The sequence below is a fragment of the Hibiscus syriacus genome, unplaced genomic scaffold (assembly GCF_006381635.1).
Source record: "Hibiscus syriacus cultivar Baekdansim isolate YM2019G1 unplaced genomic scaffold, ASM638163v2 tig00110481_pilon, whole genome shotgun sequence".
Lineage (NCBI taxonomy): Eukaryota > Viridiplantae > Streptophyta > Magnoliopsida > Malvales > Malvaceae > Hibiscus > Hibiscus syriacus.
This window is the reverse complement of record NW_024062757.1, coordinates 132180-148372: the sequence shown is the minus strand read 5'-3', so window position 1 is coordinate 148372 and position 16193 is coordinate 132180. Positions and strand designations below refer to the sequence as shown.

Genomic DNA, 16193 nt, shown 5'->3' with positions numbered 1-16193 from the left:
GGGCCTATTAAAACCAAATCTTTTGTAATATTGGCCCAATAATCTATGCTGGTAAAAATTTAATTCATTAAACCGTCTCCAAAATCAATTAATTTGAGATTTACGATAAGTGTTAAAGTTTTCCGGTACTAAAGTATAAACCCGTCACATTCACATAACGAATATGTAATACCGCATTAAGCTAAATAATTAGTCTGTCTACCATATTAGACCAAAATTACCTCGAGGTTTAGGTGATTATTTTTTATTTAAAGTGAATGTTACAGTACTTCATTAAATACACTAAAAAAATCAGGTGATTTCTGGAAGTCACCTAGAAAACACGACATTTTCAATCTCTTTTGGGAAGACAGTTCCACGGGCATGCATTAAACTTGAAGAAGACGTTATGTCTTCTGAGCGACTTCCAGAATACAAAGCCCCACCATGTTTATCACCTTCCTCGAGAGAAGCTTTCACCTGTACCGAATTTGAATCCTTAAAAAAAACCAAAAATAATACACAAAACACACAGGTGGAAGAAAGTTGCAATTGGAGTATTTATTCATCTGTCGACATTGCAACCTTCTCTCTTTTCATACAATAATCTGAGCATTTTCCTATACACACACTTGATGATCTGACAAAGCCACAAAAAGAACTCTCTAGTGTTTACACATTCAAGAAGAAGAAAAATAGAACTTGAAAATGATATATATATATATATAAGAGTCCACAGCTCTTGCAAATTTCAACTGACCTCAAAATTTCGATGTAATTCATCTATTTGATATGATAGGAGCGAGAGTAAACCGAATCAAGTGCTTCCGTAAATAATGCAGAAAAGCTGGTCAATGCTTGGAATACTCCTGGTAACCCTGTTTGAAGATTATTCAGTGTCATTGCTCTTGTAACCTCTACTGCTTTGGCATGCCTCAGCATTTGATCTTCCACCCGCCTTTGGGAGGCTGCAAGCTCCGATTTCTTTTCAGCCAGGGGATCCCGAGCATCTAGAACCTGCCCGTATTCGGGCCTGGATTCAGGAAGTCCAACACCGACCATGGAATATGACTGGTAGAACTTCCTTTCTATGTTGCGGAGAGATGACGCCTTTTTCTCGAGCTCCTTTGATGCCGTTTCGGTTTGCTTCTTTACCTTGAGCTCTTCCGATTGTTTAACGGATATGACATGGACAACGTTTATAAAACTTTTGATAGCTTCGGAAGCTACCGTGTCAGGAAGTCGGTCAAGAGCAAGCTTCCACTCGTCACAAAATGCGTATACATTAGAAGGCTCAGTGTTTCCAGTGGCATTGTCGTTACTGACGAGAAGAAGGGTGAGCTTGAACCAGCCATGGAGGGAGCAGATAAAATCTCGTTGAAATTTTATCAAACGACAGAAATTAGAGTGCCATGCAGAGACGGCTGACTCGAGATCACGTGTAGCCTGCCGATGCAGTTCGGAAGTTGAGTCACCTTTCCCTGATCTGTTTACGAGGCCACGGACTTGTTGCACGATATTGTTCTGAACTTCATGGTATTGGTTCATCGAAGCCCACATATACCTGAAGCTGCATATGTGTAAATTGACATTAATTTAGCACAGAAATTGTTTAACCATGACGAATTTCCATAATCAGAATTCAGAATAAGGTTTTCATCTAATATAAAAATCTAAAAAATTCAGGCCTACAAGGCAAACATGCTAAGGGCATGATCATGTGGCATAGCAGAGCAGTAAGTCATAATGATTCACCTACCTTGCACTTGCAGCATGCCAAAATCAATAATACAATTTCAATACCAACAATTCTCTTAATAAGAATTAATTTCCAAGGATGGAAAATGGGGCAAGTAAAATTCAAAGTGGTAACTCACCAACAATCTATAAATACTATAACTGTCGAGACTATGACTTAATGGTTTATGTGATGCATATAGTTGCATCGAATGATAAACAACACCTCAAAAGAATGCCCTGTCAATTTCAAGATAAAAACAGAGAGAAACAGACTACTTACGCATGACAAACGTCGACAAGCTGAGGAACGAGATCGCTGTCTCGAAGCCCGACAATGGCAGTAGAGGTGGTAGACACGGCCTGAGATGTAACGATGATTAGGGACTGCAACCTTGTTATGGAAGCTTTGGTCTTGTCTATCTTGGTTTCATCCTCCCCCTTGTATTCTTGACTTTGCAATGCTGACAACTTTTTCTCATGCTCAATCTTTACTTCTTCTCTAGCCTGAAATAGTGGAAAGAATTATTGCTCATATTAGCCACTCATCCGAAACAACATGGCTCCAACGTATACCACTGTAAAATGTCTGTAATGGCGTAAATTCATACTCGGAGGAACTCCAACCACCAGGAAAAAAGTTTATCAAATTACATTTGCACCACGTGTTTATTTTCTTATCCAATAGATAATAACATATGACAAGATTTTCAACGTCCAACCAATTCAAAAAACTAGCAGAAGTTTGGAAAGAAAAGAAATTTCATAATTATAACCCTTTTACCCTTAGCTTTTAATTTTAAGTTTAAAGGACAAAAACCCAACAGGAAAATGCGGAAAGAAAACAAAAATTTTGGGTTGGTAGGAAAGGAAGGAGAGGGAAAACAAAATGAGAGGGTGATAATTTTTCATTCTCTTTTGTAAAAACAAATCATCCCAATTTGAAAAGAAAAGAGGAGAGAAAATATGAGAGAGATGTGAGTTAATTCAAAATATGTATTTCTCGAGTTCAAGCACTAAGAATGTTAGAGGTGTGATCCTTCAATATCAAATGAATGGGAGTTATCTTTGATCAAATACTACGTCTTTATTTCAAATTTTCCATCTTTCCTTCAATTTTTCATCCTTTCAATTTCCTTTCCACACTGCAAAACAAAGGCTAAAGCTTAATTCATGGATCTCTTCTAGTGTATTTTAATCATTATGACTTTCTCATGCTACTACACTATTGCTTAAAAAAATCCAAATTATCAATGATATATAAGATATACACTCAACTATATCAAATGATGCTACTTTGCTGAATATAAATTTTGTCAAATTCATGTAAAATATATTTATAAAAAAATAAATCAATAACTGACCATTGATGGAGTGATTAAAAGTTAAATGTAAAAAAAATCATTAGTTTTGTGTTTAACTCTCAAATAGGGATTTTAATTATTTTAACTAAATATTATATAAAAATATAAAGAAAAATAGCATTGTCATAATAATATTTATTAAACTTTGAAATAAGAATATTTTATTTATATTTTAATATCGAATTGAATATAAGATTTAAATTAGTCAAAAGTTTAACAACTTTATTAGTATTATATAAATTCGTACATAATTAATGCATCAGAAATTACCTTAACCTCCTCGTACAGCTTCTTCTCCCAAGCCAAGAGCCGATCCAAAGTAGAACAGAGGCTCTTAGAACGGCCCGCTTCACTAAGCGCCGCGGAATCAAGCCGGTATTTCACCGCCAACGGAGGCTTTGAAGTCCAGCTTGAGTTCAAGTTACTTAATATACTACTCGAATGATACACCGTTTCTGTAAATTTTAACATATATTAATCGCAAAATAAGTTTAATTACTTTTTTGAACAGTTTGAATTTCTTTAGGTTAGAAACTTACTTTTCAATTGCCTGAAACTTTTATCAAGTTGTTCTTTACTGATCTCCAGCATCTCCGATACCTGATCTCCGGCGGTGGCGGCTTTGTCGAAATTCTCTTTGATCGCATCGACGATCTCTTTCAAATCCTTATGCCTAACCACCATCTTCATATCCATCATAGCACCCATTCTATAACTGGCCGACGATCCCGCGTCCTCCGACTTACTATCCATTTTATTACCAGCGGCGCCTCCATACATCTGCTGCGGTGGCTGGGCTGGAGGAGGAGTCTGATTATGAAGATTAGGCAACTTCTCCGACTCCCCTCTCATAGAGGACCTGAAATTCTCGATCTCGGATCTGGATGCCAAGTAATCGCTCTCCTCCGCCTCTCCATCTGATGAACTCGTTGTAGTGTAATTGTCGTGTTCGTGATCTCCCCATTCGCTACATTGAACTTCTTCTCTTCCGGCCTCCTCATTGAAATTACTCTTAGCGTGATCCGAATTGATGTTGTAACCATGATTCGGTTTTTGTGGATGGAAGAAATAGTCTTCTGATCTTTCCGTTTCGGTATCTTCATGGCTGCTGTTGTAATCTAAATGATGGTGATTGCGTTGGGGCAGTTGTTGCTTTCGTTGTTGAAGTTTCTGGTCGAAGATTTCGGAGTCCGGCGGGGAGGGAGGGTAAAAATTTTCCCAGTTCCAAACGGAAGAAGCTTGAGAAGGAGTGTTTGAGTAAGTGGAATTCGCTTGAAAAGCCGTGGGGAAAAAGTTGTTTGAAAAACCGGATTTCGAGCTTCGAGGTGAAGAAGAAGGACTCGACTCGGACAATATGTGCGGGAGTTTCGGCGGTAACTTACGTGGCCGGCGACGATTGGGTGCCGGATATGGGAGACTTGAAGCAGAGAGTATATGAGGGAGTTTGGAGCTAGCGATAGTGGGAGAAGGGGAAGGGGAAGGAGAGAACGGAGGAGGAGGAGGAGGGTGGAGAGAAGGGGAAGGGGATTGAGGGACACGTGGAGGGATAGGAATGGTGGGTGGCGTAGAAGGTTTAGCAGGGTGGATAACAACGGCAGGGGTTTCGTCGGAGACGGAAAGGGGTTCACCAGCTCCGAAAGAGGAGAGAGCAGAGCCGGTAACACGGAGAGAGCGGCAGTAATCAGCGTGAGCGGCGGCCAGGTGGTGTCGAGCGTTAACGGCTTCCTTCATAAAGCGGCGCCTCTCCTTGCACCGCCTTACAGTGTCTTCATTATCTAGCTTTGACGGCGAACAACCCATGTCTCAAACACTATCGACGAGCCCAAACAAATCAACAAAACAAGAACCAAAAAGAAAAAGAAAAGAAGCCTAAGGCAGTAGCGGGCGTACTCAAACGGTAGCACCCGATTTAAGCTTAGTAAATGGCAAGTGCGACATTTGTTTTAGAGTGAGAAGATGTGGATAGCCAATGGAAATGTTCCCACCACAACACTGTACAAAAAGTATATATTTTTTTCAAAACAAGAAAGAAACACTGCATTGTGAAGTGTGGGTTAATTGGGAGCTAAATTACAGTCTCCCAAGTATTACTTTTTTGTTTCTTGTGAAGGTGGATTTTATAAATTCGATCAAAAAAGAAATAAATAAAGTATATTTACAAATGCCCAAGAAAGCTGAAAGAGAAATAAATAAAGTAGATTTACAAATGCCCAAGAAAGCTAAAAGAAAAAAAAGGTAATTTCTTTGGAATTATTTTTTATTTAGTAAAATTCGATTCTACTTGAAAATTTAATATTTTAACTTGATTTCGAGTTATAATTTTATAAACTTAATTTGATTCAAAAAAAATTCAACTTCAAATCGAGTTGTAAAATACAACTTGAATAACTCAAAATTTTTAGTAATTAGTAGATTGATTTTCTAATTTGAGTCGAACCCATCAACTTTGTATGGTATATATAAATCATATATATGAAAAAAATACAAAAAATATATATGTATTGTATATAGTTATAAAATATCATTTAAATTAAATCAAATAATGTTATAATATTATAAATATTAACAATTAAATTTAAATAGAAACTCAAAATTTGACTAGACTTAATTCGACCTGATTATAAAGTAGGAGAATTTGTAAACAAGAAATGAGTGAAAATTTTGTGCTGAAAGCATTTGACAAACCCAGTGATCACACATATATGTTCTTCATCCTCATTAACTAATTGAGATTCAATGGGGGGATGATGGAATGCAGTAGAAGTATTGATTTTGAAGGTGATGGGTAACTTTTGATGGGGAAGAAAATAAGCATGGCTGGGGAACCCGAATTCAAAAAGACGCCAAAAGTTGACCCCGGGAGGAGAAGTAACATGCACAAAAGCACCGCAACTGCGAAGGCATAACAACATTTTAGCATAGATATTCCACAATGAGTGTGTCCTTTCCACAAAAAGCAATGACGTTAACAAAGGCAATTTTATATTAAAAATATCAAATAAATAATTATTTAAATAAAAAAAATTCCTCAAAGAATTATTTGAAAGAATAATTTTTAAATCATCCACATAGGACGACGTCACAGTATGTAAACAACATGTTAAATACTCATATCTTCAAATACGCGAGATAGTTCGATGTGGATAGACTTTTTAGATAAACCAATAAAAGAATTAGATAAAATGACCTCGCTTATTGTGAAGCGCGAGGTAATATGAGAATCAAAATATCACGAGATTTATAAAATACATTGTGGCCTACAACGGACGAGGATCTTTCAAATTGATATTAATAAAAAAAAATATAATAAACAAATATAATAATAATAATAGTTAATATTAATATTAATTATTAAATATAATAAATAATTAAAATATACTAATAAATAAATATAGTAATTAAAATATATATTTTATAAATAGTTATTATAATATATTTTGTAAAATTTGAAACAATGAAAAGTTACATGTATAATATATTAAATATAATTAATAATTAATAATATTATAATTATAATTATAATATATTTTGAATTTTATATGATAAAAGTTGGTGCAATCTAGTACCTCGCAAACAGCGAGGTACTAGAAAAGAAAAAAATTACGCATGTTTTCAATGTAAATCGCATCTTGCAGGACGTGATATATTTAAAATCACGTTTCCCCCGATGCAATAAGGCATATAAATATGATCCTCAATTCCTAATCATTATCACACCTAAGGATGGTAAACATGTATAATTTCGTGGATTCTGCATCATATCTGCTCTAATTGGGGCGGGGATGGGTACAACTTTAGTGGGTAGTGGACGACTGTGGATTTAGAAAGTGGTATCCATCGCGGGTAGTGGGCGGGTGATAGGTTTGAGACCTTACCCGCCCCGTGTAACATCCCAACCCGTACCCGATCCGAATACGAGTCTAAGATGTCACATTGCCTTTTTAAAACATTTTTTCTTACAAAATAACAAAACATTTGAACTTATTTTAAGAAAGTACTATAATAAATTATTGAATTATGTTTATTATAAAATTTTAGGCAAAAATGTATTTGTGTACATGAAAATACGCATGAACAACAATCTGCTACAGTACCGTGAATAGTAACTACTACAGTAACCTGCTACAGTACCGATTATACAAATTTTCCAAAATGCAAATAGGGAATCGATACCCTGCTACAGGGAATCGATTCCCCTGCTACAATACTGCTACAGTACTTCCGTAAAACGTACATAAAACTCGTAAAAATTTAATCATTCATTACTATACATTTATATTTACATAAATATGTTCAAAATATTAGAAAAGTCGATCAGAGCGTTAGTACTAACAACTTATTATATTTCTTACATACCAACATATTATACACAATCAAAATACATACTTTAGTAATTACTTCTGATCTGATCTTCTAACAGTGTTGTTGTTTTTGCCACTTCTATTTCTGCTAATCTTGGTTCTTCGTACCTACGTGTAAATCGCTTACACGCTAAGTCATAGACTTAGTGAGGCATAATAATAGTAACAATGATGCTATAATAAAATAAAACGTAACGAAAACATCTATGCAATCAATGTAAGCTACATAACAATGTACCTTACCAATAATCTTCTCAATTTAATCATTATAAATTCATATAATAAATTCCGTAAGTTCAATAGATTCAATAGCCCATGATACAATACTGAGAACCCGAGGTATGTGAGTACTGTGAGGTTGTGCACTATGCTGTCACCACAGCTCATATAAATTTGCACCAAAGTGCCACGTAGAATTTGTCCCGAAGGACCGCGTAGAGAGATGCACCGAAGTGCCACGTAGAATTGCACCGTAGTGCCATATAATATGTCCCGAAGGACCACATAGAAATTCCTTAAGAATCATATACATATACCAAGGATCAAGTACATATCTCAAAAGACATCATACATGCTCCAAAGAATACATATACGTCCCGAAGGACCACGTAGAATTTTTGTCCTGAAAGACCGCGTAGACCCTCTACTCTTGGCATGCCAACTATACCTATAGTTCTCATCTACATAACATGGGCTTTTACATTTCACGTAGTTTATATCGCGTAGACATGTAACTTCTTACCTTTATCACATAGCTCATATCATCTTTTCATGTAATCATATAACTCCATGTTGCATAATTGTTTTCACATTTTCTTGTAATACATAAATCAGGTAAAACAATGCATATAACACACATAACATATGATCATAGTAATGTAAACTTAGAAGTCATATTATTATTCATGTATCAAGATATAAAATCTAGACTTATCACAAGTCTAGACCTGAATGTATTTCTATAATCATGATATGCATATGCACTCACCTAAATCTCTTTGCCTTTCCCTCGATCGATCTTACTCGTCCCTTGTTCCGGAACTCGTTTAGGCTCGATATCTACATGAACATAATTTTCGAGACAATTATCAAAATCCTAAACCTTGCAATTAACCTCTAACAGCTTAAACAAATTTAATGAACTAAATCTCAACTTTTCCTTTAGGGGGAATCGATTCCCCCCCAGGGGTATCGGTTCCCTCTGCAAAATCTGTAAATTTTACTGTTCAAGCCCGAAAATCATCAACCCTTCACTAAATTTTCTCATACAAAGTTCATTTCATACTACCAAACTTAACTACAACCATTTTAACTAACTTCTATCATTTCAACACTTTATTATTTCCAATATTTCATTCAAATTCTTAAAACCAATAATCATACCCAAATTCCAAACATGTTATTAATCAATTCTAACACTCTATATTCCTTAATTAACCTCTTGACAAGTCAAAAATCTTATTCAAACTTCAAAAACTCATCCATATCAAAATTTCATCTAAAAACCCATTTTTCAAATCTATCTCTAAAACATTTATCTTGTTGTTTTAATGTCACATAAGCTTTCCTTTAGCTTATATAACATCCAAACTTCAATTTCCAAGCTAAAAATCAAAGAAACGACCAAAGTTCGGATTCTTACCTTGAGCTTGGGTTTCACGTTGAAGAGGAAGAAGATGAAGAGAAAAGGGGGGATGAGTAATCTGGAACTTATCTCTTCAATTCATTCACATGGGTATTATAATACCCACAATTTATTATTTTATTATTTTATTTGCTCAATGACCTTTTTAACCTCTTACTTCTTCTTCACTTATTAATCAATCCTACACCAACATCTTTCAATTAATTCCTTCACTTTTCAATTTATTTAGTTTGGTCATTGAATTAAAAATCTTACACTTAAATCACTGACCCGGTATTGAGGATGTTACACCCCGCATCCGCCCGCCCACTAAATACCCATTAAATTTTGGACCATTATGAATTTAGGTATAATTTTAGAGACTAATTTATAAATCTTAGTATAATATAACATATAATATTATGGTGTTTTATGTACTTTAAAATCTATGTTAACACTTAACTCTTATAATCATTGATTTATTTTATTATGTTTCTTAATGGACATGTTTGTTTTATGTTTGTTGCTAATGTATAACTTAAGGTTGTTGTCAAGCGGGTCTAGCCCGATACGTCTCTAGTTAGGTAGTGCGTGTACGGATGGATTTGAGATGTACTCGCATGGGCGGGTGTGAATTTGAAATTTTTTACCCATCATGGGTGATGGCGGGTGGTAGATTTGAAAACATTATGTGGGTATGGGATAGGGGAGGGGGTATCTACACCCAACCCGCCCGTTTTCCATCCCTAATCACACTCATCACTTTCTTATCATATAAATTGTCATATTCTTTTTTTAATATATTCAAATATTTCATATTCTGACGACAAGTTTATTAAAACATGATCGAAGTCACGTATTCAATTATTGGAGGCGAAATAATGAGGTAAATTAATTAATATTATATTTTTAGTATTTATTTGTTTAGTTTATTTATTTTGGTATTTAAATAATTTTTTAATATTTATTTTGTAAGGATATGAATGTGTATTAGAGTGTTATATAAATCGTGTGACAACACCCGATACGGATATTATTGACTATTTACATTTAGCAGGTTTCGGATATATCAATAGTATAACTGGTGACGGTGTGAAGTTGCATCCTCCACTTATAAATGCGTTGGTGGAAAGATGGAGACCGGAGACGTACATATTTCATTTACAGTGCGGGGAGGCAACTATTACCCTACAATATGTTGCATTTCATCTCGGACTACCTATTGATGGAATAGCTATTACTGATGTTGTTGACGTCGCTAAAAACATATGTGAGGCATTGCTCGAAATTGTTCCGCCTGATAATGCACTCAATGGTGAAAAATAAAAAATAAAATTTTGTATGATAATTTTATGCTCATACCCCACAATGTGGAGCATGTAGTGAATGAAATAAATATAAATATTTTTATTTATTAATATTCATCTACCCAATCGCGGTTTGCAAGGCTCGATATTATTATTTTCAAAAAATTAATATCAAATTGTATCTTATAAATTTCAAAATATATTATAATTATAATATTACTAATTATTTATTAGATTTAAAATATTATACATATAAATTTTTAATATTTTAAAATTTACAAAATATATTATATTTATTATTTATAAAATATATATTTTAATTATTATATTTATTTATTATTATATTTAATAATTAATAATATATTTATTTATTATTAATTTCAATTTGAAAGATTCTCGCGCATTGCAGGCCGCGAGGTATCTCTTAAATCTCACGATATTTTGGTTCTTAGGCTACCTCGTGCTTCATAAAGCGCGAGGTCATTTTATCTAATTCTTTTATTAGATTACCTGGAAAGTTCACCCACGTTGAACGTATCTCACCTGTTGAAAGGTGAGACGATTTAACATATTGTTTGCATGTCGCGAAGTTGTACTATGTGAATAATTTGGGGATTATTTTTTCAAATAATTCTTAGAGGTCCTATTCCTTTAAATAATTATTTATTTAAGGTTTTTAATATAAAATGATCGTTAACAAACCCATAAATAAATTCAAGTGGGGAGTGAAAGAAGGTTTATTACTCAAATATGGTTTCTTTTTAATTATTTATGAATATAAATCGACGATGTTAACAAAAAAAACAATAAATTAAAGTGGAAAGTGAAAGGTGATATATATATATATACTAATTAGAATTAGTATGTTACGTTCGACGGGAACTGTTGAGCACCGTTAATGATAAATATCATTAATTTAATTTATAAGAAATTTACATAATTTTTTTGGGTAAACTATAACAGTGACCATCTAACTATAACTCATTTTCATTTTGATCACCTTTTTTTAATTTTTTGTTAATCAGGTCACCTAACTATTTAAATGCATTCAATCAAGTCACTTGTCGTTAACATTTAATAGAAGTGTTGATGTTGCAATTAATAAAATTGGTATAATTACACATTTGATCATTGTTACTTGTATATTCTATCAATTTGGTCCTAATTTTAATAAATTTGGAGTTAAAATAATAATATAATTACTATCATTTGTTTCAGCTTTTACAATCAGGAGTGGAGTATGTCGACTATGATTCTAAAGGAGTAATTATATTACTATTTTGACTCCAAATTTAATTAGAATGATAAAATTACCATTGATTTTTTTGCAGCTTTTCATTTGATTTCATTCGAAAATCATTGCAATAGTTTTTATTCACATTCAAAGCACAATTCTACAAAAGCAATAAAAAAAACGAATAAAATGAAGAGCATAAAAATAATAATTATAAAATTGAAATAGACATATTAGTGAGTGAGTGAGAAATACGTTTAACTGCTTTGGATTGTTCCATTAAATTAAACTCAGGAGGGTGGGAACTTTGAAATGGATAAGAAAACACAAAAATATAATAACATTTAAATTAAAATAAATTAAATCTTCTAATCAGGTGGCAACACGCGTCATAATATTTGGCATTAGTGCATGTGGTACGATTTGATTCGAATATTAATTTATTTTAATTTATGAAAATTAGGATCAGATAGATAGAATATATAGATTACAATGACCAAATATGTAATTCTATCAATTTTATTAATTGCCATATCAACAAAAAGTGACATAATTGAATACATTTAAATAGTTGGGTGACTTGATTGACAAAAATTCAAAACATTGATCAAAATGAAAATGAACTATAGTTAGGTGGTCATTGATACAGTTTATCCAAAAATGATTATGAAAAAATAATGTAATTAATATTTCATTTTAAATAATTTACCTTTAAAATTTTAACTAATTTGTATACGTTTAATATTTTAAATTTTTAAATTTTTATAAATTAAATTAGTGATGCTCATCGTTACTAATACTTAACGGTGCTCGTCAAACATAGTAAAACTTTTAATTATTTATGTATATAAATAGACGATGTTAACAAAACAAACAATAATATATATATATATATAGATATAACATCTTTAATCTTAAATTACACTCAACTTAAAATATTATAATTTTTATAATATTTTCGATCACACTCATTTTTTTTGTTATTTTTTAATTTTAAATTTATCTATCATATCCCATAACTACCCCTATTTACATAAAAAGATGTTTCGGATTAAATGTGTATTTTAAGAGTTCTTTTAAAAAAAAATTAACACTGTCTTTTTAAGAGTTTTAAATTCAAAATTTAAATGCATAATATATAGAAAAGTTCGAGATATGAAATAAGACTTTTCTGTCCAACTTTTGAATATCTGTCATCCCAAACTTACAGGAATTTCTAATTATTAACGCGTACTTCTAATCCATTAGTAATCTAATATCTTCAAAAAATATAATTATTGAAGAGAATATTTTTTTAGAATTGTATATTTACGTTTGGTTTACGGAAAAAAATATTATTAGAGAATATTCTTCTCAATAATAATATTTATAATAATATTTTTAGTTAGAAACTAGGAATGTGGTTATTTCCAAATTTTTAGGTATTAGATAATTTCTACCATTTTAGATAAAAAAATATCCCTAGATTAATAAATTATTTTTATAACGATCATTCTCAAAAAAAAAATTTATCTTATTCAAAATTAGAAACATAATAATAATAAATAAAGAGTTTAATTTAATAAAATATTAATAAATTTAAATATTTAAAATTAGTTTATATATTTAATATATTAATTATTTCTAGGTGAAAATAATATTATTATAAAATATAATTATTTAAAATAATATATAGCTTTAAGTTTTTAAAAGATAGTTCTTATACAGTAAAAATTAATATATATTTGTCCACTCGAGATCATAATTATATTATATTATATTATATTATATTATATTATATTATATTATATTATATTATATTATATTACATTACATTACATTACATTACATTACATTACATTTTTTGTTGCTCTTCCGATTCTCAAAGCCTTACCTTGATTAATCCAGAGCAACCCGAGTCCCACACCTAGTTTTGATGGGTGAATTTCCCGGCAAAGATTTTCTGCATAAGACTCAAACTCGAGATCTGCTTAAGCGATATTAAGTCGCTTACCACTTAAGCCAACCCCATTGGTATATTATATAAGTTTAATATACTAATTATATATTATATGTGTTTTTCTCAAAAAAAAAACATATAATATAACAATTAAAATATTTTTATGAATTTTTGTTTAAATATTTATAATTTAGTATTAATGTTTAAATTTAAAAATACATATATCAAAAAGATAAGTTGATAAAATATGCATTCAAGTAATTTTATATTCTTTCCATCAAACAATGTAGTTTTATCTTCGTGCTAAACAAGCCGAACAAAGTGATCCAACACTTTCGTAATAATATTACATTTCCAAAACATTTTTTGAACCAAACGTCATCTTAAACTTATTAGTAATATTCCGATAGTTATAGTTAAGTTTAAGTCGCATCTATTCAACTATAAAGTTTTTTAATGTTAATATGTTGAAATTATAATTATAATAATAATTTATTTACTTATTAAAAGAAAATATAAAATTACCTAGTCATGAGAGGAAAGAAAAATGACATGTGAATATAAAAAAAACATTCGTTATCATCTGAGTCTAAAAACAATAATCATATGTCAATAATATTTATTGATAGGTTAATCGCTCTACACATTTCTCTAACTGAAATATGCTAAAATTATCGATCCTTAATTAAATATATCATCTTCGTTAAAATTTATCGACCATGAGAACTTTCGATGTGATCCTTTATAAACGGTTTTAAGTACAACTGAGGCAAATCTTTTTTCCCCCTTAATTGTAAATAAAAGATCACGTTGCATATATATATATATATAGTACCAGAATATTATTCTGACTAACATCTTATTGAATAGAGTGACATGAAACCTCATACCTAGAATTTAAATATTAGATGTAATAATCCATGCTTGAAAATTTTATCAAATAAAATTTAATCAAACTCAAATCTAATTAAGTTGGATTATTATTACCAGGACAGACGCATAATTTAGGTTAGAGAACAAATTCTTATAATTTTAAGAAGATATTAACTTATAAAATTCTAAAAGATGAAGAAATTTTTTAATAAGAAATATATAATAATTTTAAAATTTTAGTAGGCCACTGTCTTCACATGCCCCTCGATTTATCTCGGATTGTGACCCCGACTACTAACTATCAGATTTAGAAGTAGGAATGTAAACGAGTTGAGTCGATTCTAGTGTTGTTGAGTTCGACTCAACTCGGAAACTAAAAAATGAAGCTCGACTCGAAAACTCGAAATCATGAACTGAAACTCGAAAAAGTTCGAAATAAAAAAAAATCTTAAACTTTTGATTAAAACCACAAACTCAAACCTGAGCTTAAAACCTAATACTACATTTTTAGGGGGGGAAATCAACATGTTAATGTTAATATTAATAATAATTTACTTTGAAAAATAAAATTTTAATATATTATATTTTCAAGCTGTTTACGAGTTTTTCAAGCTAAATATCAAACAAATTGTTTCAGTTCATTAAGAACTTGAGTCGAGCTCAATTCGAATCCATTCGAATCAAATTTCTTTCGAACTTTAACTCGTAATCTATCTCGTCTCATTTAGATTCATATTTAGAAGTACATATAAAAAGAAATAAAGTATAGAATGGAAATAGGTAGGCGGCAATACAAAGAAAATGATATTCCCAAAAGGGGTGCATTTTTTCTAGATTGGATTATCTAATAAATCTTAGCTTTTCCTTTATGTCGCTTAGTGGCCGTGTCTTGATTATATTAACATAATTCTGGACCCACGTTGTTCCCGAGTGTGAGCCCAAACTAGTCATTTCTGCTTCATCAAATAACTAATCAGTAAAGTTTGACAATATGCCCTATAATTTCTTAAGGGTAAATTATACATTTAGTCACCTAACTATTTATGTGATTCTGTTTTAATCATCTAACTATCTCTTTCTAAATCATATCTAAACTTGTTATTTTTGTTTATTTTAATAATTCGTTGTTAAAAAAAATAAACGAGACTGTTGAAGTAGCATTTTTTTTACATTTTTAATAATAAAATATTATTTTATGATAGTATGTTAATATAATCGACGAGTAACTAAAATAGAATAAAAGTATAAATTTAAATATGATATTAAAAATAATTAAATAATCTAAACGGAACTTGGGCGGCTAAATAAGTAGATTACCCATTTCCTAAAACACAATTAATTAGTACCCACCGCCACCGCATCAATCTGAATTGGCACGTCAAAACAAAACCAAGTCACATTTATTTATTTATTTTTATAATATGAGTAAATATATGATAATATTATTCAAATAATTAGGGAAGTGTATGGTTCGGGTTAGATTTTTGGTTCAATTGACATGATCTGAACCCGATCCGAAAAATGTACCCCTTCCCCGAGACTCGAATCTAACCTGATTTTTTAAGATAAAATTTAAACTTGACCCGATCCAGCTTGAAATAATATATTTTTAAAAATATTATTTTATTAAATAAAAATATGAATTAATTTAAAAAAATATATAAAAGTATTAGTGATATTATCCCTAAATATAAGTCAAAATTATAATTTTTTTGGGTCGAGTATTTTATCTTAAACCATAACTCAACCCGAACATAACTTCAAAAAACCAAACC

The 16193-nt window shown here is 31.1% G+C and overlaps 1 protein-coding gene across 2 annotated transcripts; it reads right to left on the bottom strand.

The window, feature by feature from the left end:
• Positions 1–288: 288 nt before the first annotated feature.
• Positions 289–5037, bottom strand: LOC120128511 (nitrate regulatory gene2 protein-like). Of its 2 annotated transcripts, XM_039146187.1 has the most exons (5): positions 3620–5037; positions 3351–3535; positions 2000–2223; positions 740–1549; positions 289–459 (listed from the first exon to the last, which is right to left on the bottom strand). In XM_039146187.1, the coding sequence occupies exons 1-4, from the start codon at positions 4878–4880 to the stop codon at positions 763–765; spliced, it is 2457 nt and encodes an 818-aa protein (XP_039002118.1). In that variant the 5' UTR covers positions 4881–5037; the 3' UTR covers positions 289–459; positions 740–762. The 2 variants fall into 2 exon arrangements, with proteins under 2 accessions (XP_039002118.1, XP_039002119.1); XM_039146188.1 differs by lacking the exon at positions 289–459 and having other exon boundaries at positions 526–1549.
• Positions 5038–16193: the final 11156 nt, after the last annotated feature.